This window comes from Salmo salar, chromosome 03 (assembly GCF_965601325.2).
Source record: "Salmo salar chromosome 03, fSalSal1, whole genome shotgun sequence".
Lineage (NCBI taxonomy): Eukaryota > Metazoa > Chordata > Actinopteri > Salmoniformes > Salmonidae > Salmo > Salmo salar.
Genome location: NC_138293.1, coordinates 100,674,345 through 100,687,500, shown reverse-complemented (window position 1 = coordinate 100,687,500; position 13,156 = coordinate 100,674,345). Strand labels below are relative to the sequence as shown.

The following is a 13,156-nucleotide window of genomic DNA, read 5'->3' as shown; positions in this document are numbered from 1 at the left end:
TCTAGAGAACACACTTAGACCCCTCTTAGAACATAGAACACCCTCTACAGAACACACTTAGAACTCACTTAGAATTTAGAACACACTCTCCAATACAATATGACAGAATTGCCACAATGACTGATATACACGAGGAGTGCATGACCAATACCACCATGCAACACAACCTCAACATGCCTGGTATAAAACAACACTATGTATTTCAACACAACCTCAACATGCCTGGTATAAAACAACACTATGTATTGCAACACAACCTCAACACGCCTGGTATAAATCAACACTTTGTATTGCAACACAACAACACTATGTATTTCAACACAACCTCAACATACCTGGTATAAAACAACACTGTGTGTTGCAACACAACCTCAACATGTCTGGTATAAAACAACACTTTGTATTTCAACACAACCTCAACACACCTGGTATAAAACAACACTATGTATTGCAACACAACCTCAACACGCCTGGTATAAAACAACACTATGTATTTATATGTATTTGTTATATCTCACTGTTGTTTTTCATGGCAGTACACTGCCATTTCAAACCAAAGGTTATTCTAAATCAATTTAAATATCTACTATACATCTATCACCACAGCACTATCTACTGCTCTATGTTATATATCTACATCTAACACCACAGTACTATCTACTGTTCCATGTTAAATATCTACTATACATCTAACACCACAGTACTGTCTACTGTTCCATGTTAAATATCTACTATACATCTAACACCACAGTACTGTCTACTGTTACATGTTAACACCACAGTACTGTCTACTGTTCCATGTTAAATATCTACTATACATCTAACACCACAGTACTGTCTACTGTTCCATGTTAACACCACAGTACTGTCTACTGTTCCATGTTAAATAGCTACTATACATATAACACCACAGTACTGTCTACTGTTCCATGTTAAATATCTACTATACATATAACACCACAGTACTATCTACTGTTCCATGTTAACACCACAGTACTGTCTACTGTTCCATGTTAAATATCTACTATACATCTAACACCACAGTACTGTCTACTGTTCCATGTTAAATATCTACTATACATATAACACCACAGTACTGTGTACTGTTCCATGTTAAATATCTCTATCTAACACCACAGTACTATCTACTGTTCCATGTTAAATATCTTATATACATCTAACACCACAGTAATGTCTTCTGTTCCATGTTAAATATCTACTATACATCTAACACCACAGTACTGTGTACTGTTCCATGTTAAATATCTACTATACATCTAACACCACAGTACAATCTACTGTTCCATGTTAAATATCTACTATACATCTAACACCACAGTACTGTGTACTGTTCCATGTTAAATATCTACTATACATGTAACACCACAGTACAATCTACTGTTCCATGTTAAATGAACCATCCCTTACAGGCTGTGAAGTTAACAGGCTGAGTCTACTGTAGAGCAACACTTTGGGGCTAACTTTCCAACTGCCAACCCTGCATGTCATCCTTCAGCCCTGTCTGGTCCGTCCCCCTAATTTCACCCCTCCTGCCCACTCCTCACTTTGATTGAACTGCTAAACTCTGTCTTCCAGCTCATTTGATTTAATCAGACAATTATTGTAGAGGATTCTGGGGTACCTGTGGTCCCAACTGTCCTGATTGGACCAAGGAATTATACTAATAAACTACGAGAGAGAGGGAGAGAGCGACTGAGAATGAGAGAGGGTGAGAGAGAGGTAGAGCGCAAGGGAGAGAGCGAGAGAGTGAGAGGTATAGAGCGAGAGAGACTGAGAGAGGGAGAGAAAGACAAAGAGACAGAGAGGGAAAGAGGTAGAGAGCAACAGAGAGAGGCAGAGAGCGAGAGAGAAACCCACATGAAAAATACTATAGTATACTATGGTATAAATACACTGTAGTGTTTTTTGCGGACTTTACTATAGTATCCACTATAGTGTTTTTGCAGACTAAAGTCAGCAAGAACGCAACAGTGAAAATGTAGTATTTACTGTAGAATACTGTATTATTCACTGTACTATTTACTGTAGTATACTGTAGTATTCACTGTAGTATTTACAGTTAACTATCATATAAATACTATATTAAAATACTATATTAAACAGTAGTATATACTATATTAATGAATGTAGTGTTTTGCGGATTGCAGTATAACTGTAGTGTTTACTGTAGTGTCTTTGCAGTATAACTGTAGTATTTACTGTAGTGTATTTGCAGTATAACTGTAGTGTTTACTAAAGTGTGTTTGTTTTATTATCTTTGACATCGAAGAGAAGAGAAATACTAAAAGAGCTCATTTTCCATAACCTGTAGGTAGGTAGGTAGGTAGGTAGGTAGGTAGGTAGGTAGGTAGGTAGGTAGGTAGGTAGGTAGGTAGGTAGGTAGGTAGGTAGGTAGGTAGGTAGGTAGGTAGGTCGGTCGGTCGGTCGGTCGGTCGGTCGGTCGGTCGGTCGGTAGGTAGGTAGTACTGGGGTCTGAATGGATCCTTTCTATAACCTGTAGACGAACACAATATATGGTCTATACTTGGCACGCAGGTTTCTCACTTATGGGTGGCACTAATTGCTATATGGGGGGTGAGAAATGGGCAGGGTATACACAAATTAAATACTGTAGTACCTACTAAAGTAAAAAAAAAAAAGTGCTGACTGTTTATGCGGACTGTAGTGTTTTTGCAGACATTACTGTAGTATTTACAGAGAGAGAGGGAGAGTGAGTGAGAGAAGTAGAGCGAGAGAGAGAGAGAGAGAGAGAGAGGACAGAGAGGGAGAGAAAGAGAGTGAATGAACTGAGAGAGAAAGCACGCAGGGCATTCTACGCCATTAAAAAGCAAATTCAAATTGAAATACCTATTAAAATTTGGCTAAAATGAATTGAATATGTCATTGAACCAATTGCACTTTATGGCAGCGAGGTGTGGGGTCCACTTGCAAAACAAGATTTCATCAAATGGGACAAACACCCCATTGAAACCCTGCATGCAGAGTTCTGTAAGATTCTCCTACATGTCCAGAGGAAAACTACAAACAATGCATGCAGGGCAGAATTAGGCCAATATCCACTAATAATAAAAACTCAAAAAAGAACAATTAAGTTTTGGAAACATCTAAAATACAGTGACTCCCTCTCATATCATTACCAAGCCCTGCAATGCCAAGAGCTGAGCAAAGAAAAGAGTCCCCTCATCCAGCTGGTCCTGGGGCTGAGTTCACAAACCTGTTCTACTAACACACTGAAGCCTCAGGACCAGAACATCCAATCAATCAGAATAAAACTAATTACAACACAGTCAAAACAAAACTACATTGCTTATTGGGAAACACAAGCACAAACACAAAGCAAAATGCAGTGCTATCTGGCCCTAAATCGACAGTACACCGTGGCTAAATATTTGACCATGGTTACTGATCAAAACCTTAGAAAAACCTTGACAAAGTACAGGCTCAGTGAGCACAGCCTTGCCATTGAGAAGGGTAGACACAGGAAAACCTGGCTCCCTGTAGAGGAAAGGCTGTGCAACTATACTGCACAACAGCAGAACCTGAGACGGAGCTGCATTTCCTGACAAAATGTCAAAAATATAAAACAATTAGAGAGTGTAATCTCCCCAAATGTGAAACCCTTATTAAAGGTTTCAAAGACCTCTCTGATGAGAGTAGGCTACCCGTCCTGTTGGGGGAGGACGCAGAGAGCTGTGTGTTGGCAGCGCACTACATCGCTGCCTGCCATAAGTTGAGGGACAGTGTCTGACAGACCAATCAACCTGCACATGTCCTCTACTGTATGCTTATTGTTATTGTTGAATGTATGGTTATTTTGACCCTTGGTTATTGTTGTTACTGTTGTCCCGTTGACAGTTTTGATTCTCATTTTTATTTATTTTTATATTGTAAATATCCAAAATAAGCGTTTGGCAATATGTACATTGTTACGTCATGCCAATAAAGCGAATTGAATTGAATTGAAAGAGGGACAGAGAGAGAGAGGTAGAGAGACAGAGAGAGAGAGGTAGAGCGAGAGAGAGAGAGAAAGAGGGACAGAGAGAGAGAGAGAAGTAGTGAGAGAGAAGTAGAGAGAGAGAGAGCACGAGAGAGAGGGACAGAGAGAGAGAGGTAGAGCGAGAGAGAGAGAAAGAGGGACAGAGAGAGAGAGAAGTAGAGAGAGAGAGAGAGCACGAGAGAGAGGGACAGAGAGAGAGGTAGAGCGAGAGAGAGAGAAAGAGGGACAGAGAGAGAGAGAAGTAGAGAGAGAGAGAGAGCACGAGAGAGAGGGACAGAGAGAGAGAGAAGTAGAGAGAGAGAGAGAGCACGAGAGAGAGGGACAGAGAGAGAGGTAGAGCGAGAGAGAGAGAAAGAGGGACAGAGAGAGAGAGAAGTAGAGAGAGAGAGAGAGCTCGAGAGAGAGGGACAGAGAGCGAGAGATAAAAAAAGAGGTCCATCTTACCTGTCACCGTATGCAGCAGCTGTGGCGGCAGCAGGCTGTGCATACCTGTAGGCAGCATAGCCCCCCTGGAAACACACACGGACATACACACACAAGCACACACGTACGCACACACACACGTACACACACACACACAGAGATACAGAGAGATGGTTAATAAATGTGATTGATTCCTGTCAGTACCATTGATGTTCTGCTGGTTCATGGATCTACACATATATTGACAGAATACACCATCACACAGTCTGATCAATAGCAAGGCTGACGAAGGACTCAGTACATATGTAATGCTTTGGATGTAAAATATTTCTGTGTGCTGAATGAATTATGCCACACGATCAATAATGTATTGATTTCATAATAAGTGGAAGTAGATACATTTTTCATTAAAATGTAATATTTATTTTCAAAGACTAATTTGACATAACTGCCTTGCAACAGATTCCCATATGTTCTATAAAGAACACAGATTTTAATTTATGTAATGCTGCCATCAGCTGTTCAATTAGGCAAACACGACACACACACACACACACACACACACACACACACACACACACACACACACACACACACACACACACACACACACACACACACACACACACACACACACACACACACACACACACACACACACATCCATGCGACAGGCTGGTGTGCGGTGATGCAGTGATGATCAGTCTGTGAGCACAGCAAGACTCCATGTTCAACCAACCACAAAGTCACGCCAACCACGCCATGGCCAGAAACACGACCAGCATGCATTTCACCACACAGAGCAGAGCAGCAAGCCCCCAGGAGATGGTGTGATTCTGTTCCCTGTAAAAAACATAGCGTCCCCTGTTTCTGGTTCCTGTTAAATATAGTGTCTCCTGTTTCTGGTTCCTGTTAAATAGAGCGTCCCCTGTTTCTGGTTCCTGTTAAATATAGTGTCTCCTGTTTCTGGTTCCTGTTAAATAGAGTGTCCCCTGTTTCTGGTTCCTGTTAAATAGAGTGTCCCCTGTTTCTGGTTCCTGTTAAATAGAGCGTCCCCTGTTTCTGGTTCCTGTTAAATAGAGTGTCCCCTGTTTCTGGTTCCTGTTAAATATAGCGTCCCCTGTTTCTGGTTCCTGTTAAATATAGTGTCCCCTGTTTCTGGTTCCTGTTAAATATAGTGTCTCCTGTTTCTGGTTCCTGTTAAATATAGTGTCTCCTGTTTCTGGTTCCTGTTAAATATAGTGTCTCCTGTTTCTGGTTCCTGTTAAATATAGTGTCTCCTGTTTCTGGTTCCTGTTAAATATAGTGTCCCCTGTTTCTGGTTCCTGTTGAATAGAGTGTCCCCTGTTTCTGGTTCCTGTAAAATAGAGTGTCCCCTGTTTCTGGTTCCTGTTAAATATAGTGTCCCCTGTTTCTGGTTCCTGTTAAATAGAGTGTCCCCTGTTTCTGGTTCCTGTTAAATAGAGTGTCTCCTGTTTCTGGTTCCTGTTAAATATAGTGTCCCCTGTTTCTGGTTCCTGTTAAATATAGTGTCCCCTGTTTCTGGTTCCTGTTGAATAGAGTGTCCCCTGTTTCTGGTTCCTGTTAAATATAGTGTCCCTTGTTAATGGTTCCTGTTAAATATAGTGTCCCTACTGTTCTCTGCTCATCTACCCACAATGCCATTCTGCTGACTGATGTAATAATGTACTATATTATTACCATTATATTGATGTAATACTGTACTACATTGTTACCATTCAACTGATATAATACTGTACTATATTATTACTGTTATACTTATGTAATACTGTACTATATTATTACCATTATACTGATGTAATATTGTACTATATTATTACCATTATACTGATGTAATACTATAATATATTCTTACCATTATACTGATGTAATAGTGTACTATATTATTACCATTATACTGATATAATACTGTACTATATTATTACCATTATACTGATATAATACTGTACTACATTATTAACATTCTACTGACTGATGTAATATTGTACTATATTATTACCATTCTGCTGACTGATGTAATACTGTACAATATTATTACCATTCTACTGATGTAATACTGTACTATATTATTACCATTATACTGATGTAATACTATACTATATTATTACCATTCTACTGATGTAATACTGTACTACATTATTACCCTTCAACTGAAGTTATGCTATATTATTACAATTCTTCTGACTGACGTAATATTGTACTATATTATTACCATTTTACTGACAGATGTAATACTGTATTATTTTATCACCATTCTACTCTACAGCGGTTCTCCAAAATAACTTATACTGGCATGGTCTAGGGAGGTACTGTGTCTGTGTTCCAAATGGCATCCTATTCCCTATGGGCCCCTGGTCTAAAGTAATGAACTATAAAGGGAATAGGATGCCATTGGCAACAGATCCTTAGAGAGGGATGGACAGAGATGACAGGAAGATGGAGACAGCTATCTCCTGAGTTGGTCACCGTTCACTCTTGTGGTCCGTCAACCGTGTGTGTATGTGTGTATGTGTGTGTGGCAGGCACAGCAGAGAGAGAGAGAGAGAAGGGGGCGAGAGAGAGAGAGGGGGCGAGAGAAAGAGAGAGAGAGAGAGAGAGAGAGAGGGGGGAAGAGAGAGAGAGGGGGAGATCCTGACTCACTGTTCAGTTCTATCTTTCCATGCTCATAAATTGTGTAATCTGTTTTATAACGGGTGTTTCTCTCCAGGGGTATTTTCTTGCTGTTGCGAGCACACGTGTGTGTGTGTGTGTGTGTCTAGAGGGGGTAGGAAGAGGAAGGATACAGGTAGATGGGAGATTGAGCAAAATGTCCTTAATATGAACACACACATACTGTAATACTCCTTAGTATAAACACACACATACTGTAATACTCCTCAGTATGAACACACACATACTGTAATACTCCTCAGTATGAACACACACATACTGTAATACTGTAACATCTTGGATTATTCTCACTGAATCCCTGACTTGGTCTTTAGAAAACCATCCACACTTCCTCTCTCTGATCAGGCTCACCATGCAGACTGGTCACCCGTGATACAAGTCATTATTCAACGTTCATCCATGTCTGAGGATGTCGAGAGATGACGTGGAAACCGGTCACTTGGGGCAACAGTGAGTTACCTTCAAGTAGATTTTGGCTGTGCTAGGGTCTTGTGGACAGGGATGGGCGTTAGCATCTGCCTCTGGTGCTGAAGGTTGCATGTTTGTTAGCATCTGCCTCTGGTGCTGAAGATTGCATGTTTGTTAGCATCTGCCTCTGGTGCTGAAGGTTGCATGTTTGTTAGCATCTGCCTCTGGTGCTGAAGGTTGCATGTTTGTTAGCATCTGCCTCTGGTGCTGAAGATTGCATGTTTGTTAGCATCTGCCTCTGGTGCTGAAGGTTGCATGTTTGTTAGCATCTGCCTCTGGTGCTGAAGATTGCATGTTTGTTAGCATCTGCCTCTGAAGATTGCATGTTTGTTAGCATCTGCCTCTGAAGGTCACATGTTTGTTAGCATCTGCCTCTGAAGGTCACATGTTTGTTAGCATCTGCCTCTGAAGGTCACATGTTTGTTAGCATCTGCCTCTGAAGGTTACATGTTTCTTAGCATCTGCCTCTGAAGGTTGCATGCTTGAATCCAGAGATAGAAAGTTGTTTTTGAGATTTTTGTTTTAAGCCTATCCCAAACCTTAACCATTCAGAGTTAATGCCTAAACTTAACCCTAAACACTTTGAACGACTTCAAAATTTGAGGAACATGGATGAACATCTAATTCTGAGGTGAGACTGTGAGAGCTTGTTGCACAATGTGTTGCCTCCCAAATGGCCCCCTATGTAGTGCCTGACCTTTCACCAGATCCCCATGACAACAACCATAAACACCACACATGCAACGTCTAACAGAGTTAGCCTCTCTTCAACTAGCCTCTTAAGAAATAAGCTATTTAAACATTTCTGGATTTGTATAGGTTGGTTTCAGTGGAGGCTGCTGAGGGCTGGACGGCTCATAATAATGTCAGGAACGGAGCAAATGGAATGGCATCTAACACCTGGAAACCAAGTGTTTGATGTATTTGATACCATTCCACTGATTCCTCTCCAGTCGTTACCACGAACCATGCTCCCCAATTAAGGTGCCACCAACCTCATGTGGTTGGTTGTGTTTACATGTAAAAAACAAATCCAGTTTATGTAGGGCTATAAACATTGGTATGGCTGGTTGTGTTTATGTTACATTGAGCTGCTGTAGGGATATAAACATTGGTATGGCTGGTTGTGTTTACATTACATTGAGCTGCTGTAGGGCGACATTCAACCAAACCGAACCATATATGACATTTTAGAGAGTTGGGCCAACTTCTGGATTGTTGAATATTGTTCCATTTAGACATTCAGTTACATAGCACAGTTTAAATATCCCCCATGTAGTGTTGCTGGGGAGCGATAGATTGTTCATTTAAGTGTCATGTAAACGCATCATAATGCAGTAACCTCAATGTCCCAGCTTTCTAAATACCTGGCTCTGCAACTCTCTAAATACCTGGCTCTGCAACTCTCTAAATACCTGGCTCTGCAACTCTCTATATACCTGACTCAGCAACCCTCTAAATACCTGGATCAGCAACCCTCTAAATACCTGACTCTGCAACTCTCTAAATACCTGACTCTGCAACTCTCTAAATACCTGGCTCTGCAACTCTCTAAATACCTGACTCAGCAACCCTCTAAATACCTGGCTCAGCAACTCTCTAAATACCTGGCTCTGCAACTCTCTAAATACCTGGCTCAGCAACCCTCTAAATACCTGGCTCTGCAACTCTCTAAATACCTGACTCAGCAACCCTCTAAATACCTGGCTCTGCAACTCTCTAAATACCTGGCTCTGCAACTCTCTAAATACCTGGCTCTGCAACTCTCTAAATACCTGGCTCTGCAACTCTCTAAATACCTGGCTCTGCAACTCTCTAAATACCTGGCTCTGCAACTCTCTAAATACCTGGCTCTGCAACTCTCTAAATACCTGGCTCTGCAACTCTCTATATACCTGGCTCTGCAACTCTCTAAATACCTGGCTCTGCAACTCTCTAAATACCTGGCTCTGCAACTCTCTAAATACCTGGCTCTGCAACTCTCTAAATACCTGGCTCTGCAGCTCTCTAAATACCTGACTCAGCAACCCTCTAAATACCTGGCTCTGCAACTGTCTAAATACCTGGCTCTGCAACTCTCTATATACCTGGCTCTGCAACTCTTTAAATACCTGGCTCTGCAACTCTCTAAATACCTGGCTCTGCAACTCTCTAAATACCTGGCTCTGCAGCTCTCTAAATACCTGACTCAGCAACCCTCTAAATACCTGGCTCTGCAACTGTCTAAATACCTGGCTCTGCAACTCTCTATATACCTGGCTCTGCAACTCTTTAAATACCTGGCTCTGCAACTCTCTAAATACCTGGCTCTGCAACTCTCTATATACCTGGCTCTGCAACTCTCTATATACCTGGCTCTGCAACTCTCTATATACCTGGCTCTGCAACTCTCTAAATACCTGGCTCTGCAACTCTCTATATACCTGGCTCTGCAACTCTCTATATACCTGGCTCTGCAACTCTCTATATAACTGGCTCTGCAGCTCTCTAAATACCTGACTCAGCAACCCTCTAAATACCTGGATCAGCAACCCTCTAAATACCTGACTCAGCAACTCTCTATATACCTGGCTCTGCAACTCTCTAAATACATGGCTCGGCAACTTTCTAAATACATGGCTCGGCAACTCTCTAAATACCTGACTCAGCAACTCTCCATATCCCTGGCTCTGCAACTCTCTAAATACCTGGGTCAGCAACTCTCTATATACCTGACTCAGCAACCCTCTAAATACCTGGCTCTGCAACTCTCTAAATACCTGGCTCTGCAACTCTCTAAATACCTGGCTCTGCAACTCTCTAAATACCTGGCTCTGCAACTCTCTATATACCTGGCTCTGCAACTCTCTAAATACCTGGCTCTGCAACTCTCTAAATACATGGCTCTGCAACTCTCTAAATACCTGACTCTGCAACTCTCTAAATACATGGCTCGGCAACTCTCTAAATACCTGGCTCAGCAACCCTCTAAATACCGGACTCTGCAACTCTCTAAATACCTGGCTCGGCAACTTTCTAAATACATGGCTCGGCAACTCTCTAAATACCTGGCTCGGCAACTCTCTAAATACCTGGCTCTGCAACTCTCCATATCCCTGGCTCTGCAACTCTCTATATACCTGGCTCAGCAACCCTCTAAATACCTGGCTCTGCAACTCTCTAAATACCTGGCTCTGCAACTCTCTAAATACCTGGCTCTGCAACTCTCCATATCCCTGGCTCTGCAACTCTCTATATACCTGGCTCAGCAACCCTCTAAATACCTGGCTCTGCAACTCTCTAAATACCTGGCTCTGCAACTCTCTAAATACCTGGCTCTGCAACTCTCTAAATACCTGGCTCTGCAACTCTCTAAATACCTGGCTCTGCAACTCTCTAAATACCTGACTCAGCAACTCTCTAAATACCTGGCTCTGCAACTCTCTAAATACATGGCTCTGCAACTCTCTAAATACCTGACTCTGCAACTCTCTAAATACATGGCTCGGCAACTCTCTAAATACCTGGCTCGGCAACTCTCTAAATACCTGGCTCGGCAACTCTCTAAATACCTGGCTCTGCAACTCTCTAAATACATGGCTCTGCAACTCTCTAAATACCTGACTCTGCAACTCTCTAAATACATGGCTCGGCAACTTTCTAAATACATGGCTCGGCAACTCTCTAAATACCTGGCTCGACAACTCTCTAAATACCTGACTCAGCAACCCTCTAAATACCTGACTCAGCAACTCTCTAAATACCTGGCTCGGCAACTCTCTAAATACCTGGCTCGTCAACTCTCTAAATACCTGGCTCTGCAACTCTCTAAATACCTGGCTCTGCAACTCTCTAAATACCTGGGTCAGCAACTCTCTAAATACCTGGGTCTGCAACTCTCTAAATACCTGGCTCTGCAACTCTCTAAATACCTGGCTCTGCAACTCTCTAAATACCTGGCTCTGCAACTCTCTAAATACCTGGCTCTGCAACTCTCTAAATACCTGGCTCTGCAACTCTCTAAATACATGGCTCAGCATTCAACCAAGCATCATGAATACAGGCACATGTAAATGTCATATGTCCTTAGTGGTAAGTAGAAACATAGCTATCTCTGTTACGGACCTCAACGTCATTCAGTGGTAATAATACTTACATAAATATCTGCACCATAAAATCCATCCTGGTAAACAACACTGCAAAGGATGCAAACACAAACAAACACAAACAAAACAAACATCCATATTAGTGCAAGTTGACATGCAGGCACCATCTAGACACCAACCCTGTCTGTCTGTGCAGAGGTTAGTTTGTCCAATCAAAAACCACCAGACATGAGATGGGTGGAGCCAAACAGGAGAGTTCTGCTGGCACTCTCCTCCACTACTCTGTCTCTCTTTATGAATCCCAAACCACCGCCTTGCCCCTACCAACTCGCTTGGAGGGTCCTCTGTTGTCACGTGTTGCTGACGAAACTCAGAGGGGTTCAATAAACCTATCAACTTCGGTACTCATGCCGTATTCAAAACAACTGGGAACTCGGAAATCTCCGACGTCTGACTTCAGTGTGTTCAAGACAACTGAGAACTCTGAAAAAACTAACTCTGACTGAGATTTTTTTTTCAACGGTCATCCAACTCGGAATTCAAAGTAGGAAACTCAGGAATCTTTCTAGAGCTCCGATCTGAAAATCACTCGATTTGACCTTTTTTTCAGAGTTCCCAGTTGTCTTGAACACACTGAAGTCAGACGTCGGAGATTTCCGAGTTCCCAGTTGTCTTGAAAGCACCATCACTCCGGACTTCAATGGTGCAATTCATGATCCACATTTAATATAATAAAACAAGCAAGAAATTAAAATGAACAAATACCCCCTGTCGTTTAATAAAATATAACAGTAAACATTTCATCTGAGAGGTATTTCATCTTTTATATGTGTCAAGTCAAGACATCGGACATAAACAAATGCAAATGTCATATAATTTGACAAGCCTCTATTATTTTGTGTGAAATTGGGCAAACTAAAAAATAACACGGTGCCTTATGGGATTCACTTCTCTCTGAAGCAGGCAGCATTGCAGGCTCAGTAGAAGTGACTACCGGTGGGGCTAATTAGCCCCTACACCCTCTATAGTTTTACCTCCCTTTGGGACACTTGTGCAAAAGGAGGAAGTGAGTGTGAACACGTAAATGGAGGGCCAAGGGGAAGGGGGTGATTTGGGATCCATCCAGTCTTTCTCTTTCTCTGAGGTGGTAAGGAGGCTGGGGAGGTCCAGAAAGTGCATCTCGGACCCCACACAAGGAGTCAAAGGGGGCCTTAGTCAAAACGTGAATCAGAAAATAGTTAGTTGAACTAATGAACAGTCCTAAAGGTTGGTGATGTCACTACTGTCACTGCTGAATACCTCATCTTCCTACCACATTCTGATCAGACTGTTGAAACAACTCCTTGATGACAAATAATCATATGTTCCATTTAACAGACACTTTTATCCTAAGCACCTCATACGCCAAGCTCCAAACTCCAAGCTCCAAGCTCCAAGCTCCAAGCTCCAAGCTCCAAACTCCAAACGCCAA

At 42.0% G+C, this 13,156-nt stretch overlaps 1 protein-coding gene across 7 annotated transcripts in view; it reads right to left on the bottom strand.

The window, feature by feature from the left end:
* Positions 1 to 13,156, bottom strand: part of LOC106601965 (RNA binding protein fox-1 homolog 1) — a 365,104-nt gene that overhangs the window by 16,614 nt on the left and 335,334 nt on the right. For 5 of the 7 annotated variants that reach the window (XM_045715920.2, XM_045715917.2, XM_045715915.2 and 2 more), the window contains 2 exons: positions 11,736 to 11,775; positions 4,463 to 4,527 (listed from right to left, as the gene is read on the bottom strand). In XM_045715920.2, the coding sequence (XP_045571876.1) occupies positions 4,463 to 4,527; positions 11,736 to 11,775 (105 nt within the window). The remainder of the gene's footprint in view (positions 1 to 4,462; positions 4,528 to 11,735; positions 11,776 to 13,156) is intronic. The other 2 variants (XM_045715918.2, XM_045715921.2) reach the window with 1 other exon arrangement.